The sequence below is a fragment of the Eurypyga helias genome, unplaced genomic scaffold (assembly GCF_000690775.1).
Source record: "Eurypyga helias isolate BGI_N326 unplaced genomic scaffold, ASM69077v1 scaffold14184, whole genome shotgun sequence".
NCBI lineage: Eukaryota > Metazoa > Chordata > Aves > Eurypygiformes > Eurypygidae > Eurypyga > Eurypyga helias.
Genome location: NW_010245724.1, coordinates 35412 through 43251, shown reverse-complemented (window position 1 = coordinate 43251; position 7840 = coordinate 35412). Strand labels below are relative to the sequence as shown.

The following is a 7840-nucleotide window of genomic DNA, read 5'->3' as shown; positions in this document are numbered from 1 at the left end:
TTCAGGGACATGTAACTCAGCTGTGCGATTTCACTCTTGGCTGAAACTTGGCTCAGCAGCTGAGGCCGGGAAGGGCTGGGCCCAGCAGCTACAGGTGTGAAAAAAACCCTTTTTACAATGAGCTTTTGTAACTGGGGAGAAACGGCTTCAACCCCCGCACCGCGTCCCGCCGCGCGGGCCTCTGACGGGGAGGGTAAAGCCAAACCGCAGCAGGGTGCCATCGCATCCCCCCCGGGAGAGGGGAGAGGCGCATCCTGCCCAGGGGCTGGGGACAGAGCGGAGAACTGCACCGATGCAGCGGGAGCAGCGCTTCTCCTACACAAAGGGGAATTCTCCCTGGAAAGGGTCAAAAAGCAGCTCACACACCTCCAGAGATCCAGGAAAGACTGGATAACCACACCAACGTTGGTACCATCCCAGTAAAATCCTGGTGGAAATGGGTGAGGAAATGCACAGCTGCTCCCGATGGGGTGGAAAATCCCATCCGAAGGGGTTTCCAAGTCTCTATCACCACAGACTGCAAAACAGCCAAGGAGGACATGCTTATTCCTGCACAGTGAAAATATCCATCCTGGCATGCCCGCGGCTGGCAGGAAAAGGGCCCGGTGATCCCATTTTAGGCACTCACCCTGTGCTTCCACCAGACCTGCCGAGGGGCTGCAGGACACCCCCAGACACACCACGCTGGCCCGGTTCTGAAAATCTCAGTAACACTTTTTAATATACAAGAATCAAAAGTACAGCAGTTTTACAATGTAGGAAAATTTAATACATACTATATAAACAACATATTTACATCAGAAATCACTAGGACAGTGGCATTTTTTCACAAATATAAATTAATATTAATTACTGTTTTTTAGTCAACAGGTTTAAAAGTCCATAATTTTACAGTAAGAGTCCTTCTCTCCCTGGAGGGGAGGCGGAGGTTGGGAGGAAACGGGTGAAAGCAGAGTAGTATTGTGTGGATCACCTCAAACCGTTCACCTAAGGACTTTGGAGAGCTGTTAAGTATCCACTTTGGTTGGGCCTGTCCACAGAAGGTTTTGGCGTGCAGGGCTTCCGTCGCGTGAATTCACAACTTCACACCATTTCTAAAGGGGGCAGGCTGAAAAACTTTTTTTTTTTTTTTTAAACAGAAACCCAGCAAGTTGCTGCTTTTTCCTGCAAAGAGGCTAGAGGGCATCCCGCGGTTTGGGAGGAAGAGCTGTACCAGCTGCTGACACAGTGAAGTTATGGCTCTGGATCTGTCCCCTCTGATCCCACTCACGCCCAACCGACCACATCCGGTCACGCTCCCTGCTGAGGGGACATACAATAAGTGCGTGTGCTCGGGAAGGTCTCTCTCCCAAATGTAGTTCTCCAGCTTCACCAAAGCCAAACCCAGTGAAGGCCCACCCACCACAAGTGAACAAAGCCAGGCGCCTCCAGCACGCGGCTAACGTGAGAGCAGGGGCAGCTCTTGGGCGGGTATGGGTAAAGCGTCTGCTGTTGCACAAGGAAACCCCAACCAACCTCATTCCTGGGCCCATCAGAAACCCCCAGGCACAGAAAAAGCCTCTTGCTGGGGTTCCGAGTTTTCCTGTGCCAACCGTTAACACTGGTCTGGCCAGTATTGCCTTTTGCTACAAGTGTATGGCTCAGACTTTCCATCACGACAGCACCCCGCTTGGTGAACAAAAAGAGCGATTCTCTTTGCCCCTCTGAGGTTTCTTCCATTTTCACATTAAAAAGCTAATACTTCGGAAAAGAAAGGACCTCATTGCAGCTTTCCAGTATCTGAAGGGGGCTACAAGGGTGCTGGGAGAGGACTTTTTACAAGAGCCTGTAGTGATAGGACAAGGGGTAATGGGTACAAATTGAAAACACGGAGGTTTAGATTAGATATCAGGAAGAAATTCTTCCCAGAGAGGGTGGTGAGGCACTGGAACAGGTTGCCCAGAGAACCTGTGGATGCCCCATCCCTGGAAGTGTTCAAGGCCAGGCTGGATGAGGCTTTGAGCAACCTGGTCTAGTGGAAGGGGTCCCTGCCCATGGCAGGGGGGGTGGAACTAGATGATCTTTAAGGTCCCTTCCAACCCCAACCATTCTATGATTCTATGATTCTATGACCTCTTTGTCCGACACCAGCATGCCTGCAATCACAGCTTAGTGAGAAACGCAGCAGGAAAACACTACCTCAACACCTCCCATCACCCGGCAGCTCCAAGGGGGACTGTGGAAGACTCACCTTCACCTCCTCCTGCACAGGTCAACACAAAGCGTTAACGCTTTCTCGGGGCAGTACGGCATTGCCCGTACCGGTTTCCCTCTGAGGAAGCAAAATTGCCCTGCAGTTGGTGGAAATCTTGCAAAATAAAAGACAAAAGGGGAGCAAAACACTTCCCACCTGTCCTGTTAAAGCAGCCGGCTCAGAAAGGAGGGAGTGACAGCAGCGGATTTCAAGGGATGCATTGCATGGAGGGGGGGGCGGGTCACGGGGGTATTAGTGTCGGTTTGTGTGCGCCTTCCGAGGGACTGGCTGGAGTCGGGAAGCCAGCCCTGATCACCAATCTCCCTTCAGGCTTTTGGGGAAAGGACATCACAGCTTATTAGGGTCAGATACTGGCATCTTCACAGGAGGCCCCACTTCTGTCCCCCACCAAAAAGGGGTCTGGAACAGCCTGGTCTTTAATACTGAGCTGCGGGAGGTGACACATCCCCAGACGCCACGCTCCGGGCACCTGGCTGTTGGGAGAGTTTCGTGTTCTCCAGGGACGATGACTCCACGAACAAAGACCTAGGACCTGAAAAAGAAATCACCCAAGCTACTTCTGCGCAAGCCCTCCCACGACACCGCAGCCCCAGGCTGGACACGGCTCCGCATCCTGCGCGGTGGCTGGAATACTTGGAGGTTTGCTCTGAAGTCCGCTGAGCTGGGCTGCAGGCTCCTCTTCTTCCTCGGCCATGCTGGGTTCTTAAAAATCCTTGGAGCAAATGTCTTAAGGACCCAGTCCCGAATTCCTCATCCTCTCCCTGCTCACTTCGGTGCTAAGTCCCCAGGCACCTTTCCAGCGTGGACAGACAGAAGGGCGTTCAGTGCAGGCACGATTCCGCAATCCTGCCGACTGCTGGAACGGTGGCAGGAAGGTGACTGTTTGCTGAACAGTGATCAGTCCCCTGCATCCCGATTTAACTGCTCTGCCACCCCTCGGCCTTTGGCTGCGGTCAGGGTTTGTGATCACTGTTCTGCAAAGCGCAGAGGGAAACGACTCGCCCGAAGACTGGAGCACTTCAGTGACAGGGAGATGAGACGCTTCAGGATCCCCAGATGCCCAGAGCTGTCTTTTGACCTTGCAGCTCCCAGTCAGCATCTGCGTTAGCCCCTGGACCATCCCAGCTGTCCATGTCAGAAGAGGAGTTTTGTACGGAATTCCTGAGCCTTGTCCACTGGGAAATACTGTTCTCACCCCAATTTCTTTCCCTCTGGTTAGAAGCGAATTAAACCTTTGCTAAGGGAGTCTGTCGTTTTTTCCACATATCCCAAAGACTCCTGGAGCCGGGATTTGCCAGTTCCAGCCCCGAAGTGGCAGGAGGATGCCCACCCCTCTTCTGTTGTGCAGGGGACACACGGCACTACAAGCAGAGCCAGTTTCTTGAAATGGATAAAGACATGAGAAATGATAATGTGGCCAGAAAAGTGACGGATTGTCACCAGCATGGCTCCAACTCCTTTGGAGTCACTCCACAGGGACATCGAGCCCCTCTTCCAGCCAAGCTTGGCTGCTGAGGGACTCTCCTGTCCCCCCTTCAATACCCTCCCCATTGCCCTGGGCTGGTTACACGCAGCCCAACCAGTTTATCCTCAATCCCAGAGCAGCATCTGTCACGTAACATCAGTCAGCAGGCACACAGCCTTCCACACAACCCCAAGCAGCATCGATCTGCCTTCTCGGTTCGGGGAAACACTGGCTGGGGAAAAATTCCCTTGGGTCCATCAGTCTGGGGCAAACAAAAACAAAACACAGAACGAGGCAGCAAGGCTGGTTCCAATGTTCAATAATAGAAGAGGGGAAAGAAAACGGAAATCCAAACGAAAAATAAGAGCTAGGGAAAAAAAATCTTCCTCCACTGGCTCCCCCAAAATCCTCCTTGACCCAGAAAGATGATAGCAGCATGTTCAGAACTTCTGGTAAAGTATTTCAGACGTGCGCTTTCCCCCCTTCTCAGTCACTTTAAGTTTTCCGAATGTTCCAGTTATAATCTGGATTGTTTTTCTGTTCTAATGACCTATCCAGAGGTGACCTGTGATCGAGAGGTGACTTGGAATCGTGGGGGGATTTCTGTGAGGGGGGTGAGCGAGGGTCCGAGACTGCGGGGTGAGGTGGAGGGAGAGGCTGTTTGTAATCTCCCGATTTGTCTGTGTGGAAGGACCGGTAGTGGTCCGAAGGTCCTTGGCCATGGTATCCCATGGGTGGTCTGTGATCAGACATCCGCCGGAAATCCTGCTGGTGGTAGTTCTGAGGCCTGAACTCATCGGATCGTCGACGCTTGGAGTCATGGTGGTGCCTGCAGGGAGAAAAGGAACGGATGGAGATCAGTTCCTAAGGAAAGCCTGGCCACGGCGGCTGGGAGCATCCTTACAAACTCCTCCCAGCCTTCCAGGGCCAAAAGGGAATTAACTACCTGTCATAATAATCTCGGTGGCCTCTGTGGTCTCGGTCACTGTTGTACTGTTCGTAGGGCCTCTTGCGGGAGAGGTTATTTGGTCTGTAGTTGCCAGAGCTCCGGTGGGGGTCTCCACGAGATCGCCGATCGCCATAGTGGTGGTCCTTGTACCAGTGCTGCTCGTACTGGTGATGCCGCTCCCCGCCCCACATCTGGTTGCTGTTGCCACCATAGTTGAACTTTCGATCCCTCTGCCATTCTCCTCGGTCTGCGATGAGGAAAGCACCAGTAAGTGTCTCTCAAACTTTAGTTTAGGACCATTACTTTGCTGAATTCTCAGAGAAATGGTAACTATTGCTGTGCCCCTTGAACTTCCCTCTCCCTACACTATGTTGGCCTAATTCATTCTTTGAATTTCTCTATCATTATTCTAGCAACCCTTATTCTGTCCTGTTCTTACACGCTTTTCATCACTGTATCACCATGTTTTCTAGTCCAGCAATAAGTAGGGTGGTAATATATGTTCCACCCCATCACCTTTACACCTGACCAGCCACAAGCTGGTTCTGTGTCCAAGAGCAAAGAGCCGTGAGGTTCGAAGGGGCGGCTGCTCCCGGCCTGCCATGCTAACCTGTGTTGCTGAAATGTCTCTTGTTCGGATGGCCGTAGTTGTCACGAGGGTGCCCGTGCATCTGCTGCTGGGTGTGGGAAGGGGGCAGGTGGATCTTCTGGGAATGAGGATTGTGAGGCACATGAGACTGGGACATAACAGAATCGCGGCTGGAGCCTGAGGGCTCTGGGCGGAATGGCTTCTTCATGCTGGACATGTCCTCCTTCTTCTTCTGCTCCTGCAAGGTGGAAGAGAGGGTTACAGCTCAACGGCTCTTCCACCGGAAGACTCGGAGAACGTGAAAAATGGCCTCGTCTGTCAGGCTCTGGATTTTCTTTGCAGACTCCCCATGCTGTGGGCCACCCACATCTTGGTGAACCGACCGTGCCAGGGGTGGTATGAGCGGCAACGGCACAAGTGTGGTGGAGGACAGGCATGGTTTTGCCCCACACTGCTCTGCTTCCGCACCCTATCTCTACAGGGCAGCACTCCCAGGCTTTTCACTCTAAAGGTCAACTCAGCACGACATCCCACACCAAGCAATGCTTTTTCTTGGTCAGAACAGCCAGGACAAAGTGCCCGGTGCTGTTAGGTGAGGGGAGAAATGTCACATGAAAGAGGAGGCAGATGCAACCTGGCTGTTTAGACGTCAAGAAAATGAGACTGCCGACAACAACAAAGCAAGCCCATGATAAGACAGAAAGTATTGACATTTCAAGTGCAACAAGTTTTAAAGACAGCAACTGGAGGGAAGGTACCTCCAGTTATCCAGGATCTCACCTCCTCTTCCTGCGATCTTTTCTTATGAGCCATCTTGTAGAGTTTGTGCAGTTTTCTGGCATCAAATTCCGTGAACTTTGACACAAATATCCATAGGTTCCTACAAGGACAGGAACATTTTCTGTTAATTGCTACATGAGCAGTTTAACTCCCATCTGCTTTCAAACCAACATCAAATCAGTTCTACTCCCTCTGGAAAACAGCCCCAGTCCAGCTCAGGACGGGATGATCAGGAGAGTTGGAATGAAGGTCTTTGAAGTAAAATAAAGGGGTTTGCACTGGTTTGAAGTAGCTCTGAAGTCAATTAAATGAAGCCACCAGATAAAACCTTCTGAGACTGGTTGTGGACTGAGTAGGCTAGGGAATGCAAGAATTCTCTTGCAAAATCCGTGTTAAATAAGAGGCAAATGGCACACTCACCCACATAAAACCCAGCAGCCTCTGACTACCATTTGTAAATATCATATACCAGTAAAGGAAACAAAATGACCCCTCACCTTCTCCACAGCTTGATATGATCCTGGTCAGTGTAGGCTTTAAGGCACTCAGAGATGCGGTCTCCAATTTTTAGGAGGCAGTTGCGTGTGTGCTCCAGCTGTTCTTGAACCGTCAGTCCCTTATCAGGCTTATCGAGTTGCTTCAGTGCTTTTTTCACTGGTCTCATCCTTTCCTTGCACTTGAAAAAGCAATAGAGAGCAGAAAGTGATTCATTCGGCCCAGGGCTCTTACACTGTTCCCTTCTTCATCAGACAGACTGGAAGAAGTTAATTAGCATGAGATATTAGCTTTATCTGACTGTTAGGCAAGGAGAAATCAGCTATGGAAACTGCAATTTGCTAGACATGCTGCAGAAAATAACAGGGAAGACAAGAGTCTCCCCACATCCCCTGCCCCCCGCTTTTAGAGGGGAACGATCTGCTTTGCAAACCGCAGCCCCACGCGGTCTGCCCTTGCACCGATCCCACGGCAGGCAGGGAAGCGTAACCGAGCACCGACACGCTGAACCAACAGCTCCAGCCGAACGGGTGCTCGCCCCGCGGCCCCCTGTCCATCCCCATCTGCGGTCGCTTTAATCTCTTGCTTTTACCCAAACAGGAGATGAAAGTGCCATGCTTTTCCGCTGTGCGCGTCAGCGCTGTGCACAGACAGTAAGTCAGACGGGTTTCTACTGCCTGACTGGGCCTTTCATGCATCACAGAGGGGAAGTAAAAGAAAAAAAACAGACAAAAAATAACAGAGGACCTACAGGGAATACAGAGATTCTAATTTAGAGAACTGCTGATCAAAAGCGTGCGATACTCAGCGTTTCCCTGTGCAAGTGAGGCCAATGAGGTTCTGTCACGACAGCCTGTACTGAAAGGCTGTTTTTACAGCAAGCCCTGCAGGCCAATTGCGGCAAGAGCGTTCACAGCTCGGGCAACTCCGCACCTCCCGCAGCCGTACGAGCTGACCCTCTAAACTCTCCTGCATTTCCCTGCCTGGAAGAGCCCCAGCGGCTCCTCGGCCCCTACAGGAGAGGCTGCAGGGTCTTCTGTGACCCAGGGCTGTCAAATGAGCGGTGGGACCTTATCGGCTGGAGGCGAGGGCCCTTCTGCAAGCCCTGCTGACAGGCTGCCCTCCTCTCCCTGGCTGGCATCCCTGGCAGAGGGAAGGGGGGATGATGTGCACACATCAAAGCTGAATTTTGGAGAGAGTTCTCTGAACCCTTTAACAGTGCAGCTGATCGGTGAGAATCGGGAGCTGGAAGAGCTCTGAAGTTTCTGCCGTGCACAGCAGCCAGCTGGTGGGCACGGAGGAGGCTGG

At 51.9% G+C, this 7840-nt stretch overlaps 1 protein-coding gene across 1 annotated transcript in view; it reads right to left on the bottom strand.

Annotated features, from left to right (window-relative positions):
- Positions 1 to 4214: 4214 nt before the first annotated feature.
- The window catches only part of CHD2 (chromodomain helicase DNA binding protein 2), a gene marked incomplete at its 5' end in the record, with an annotated part of 38825 nt that continues 35199 nt past the window's right edge, over positions 4215 to 7840 (bottom strand). The window contains 5 exon segments of the mRNA XM_010150183.1: positions 4215 to 4548; positions 4666 to 4915; positions 5279 to 5495; positions 6038 to 6137; positions 6535 to 6713. Coding sequence (XP_010148485.1) covers positions 4215 to 4548; positions 4666 to 4915; positions 5279 to 5495; positions 6038 to 6137; positions 6535 to 6713 — 1080 coding nt within the window.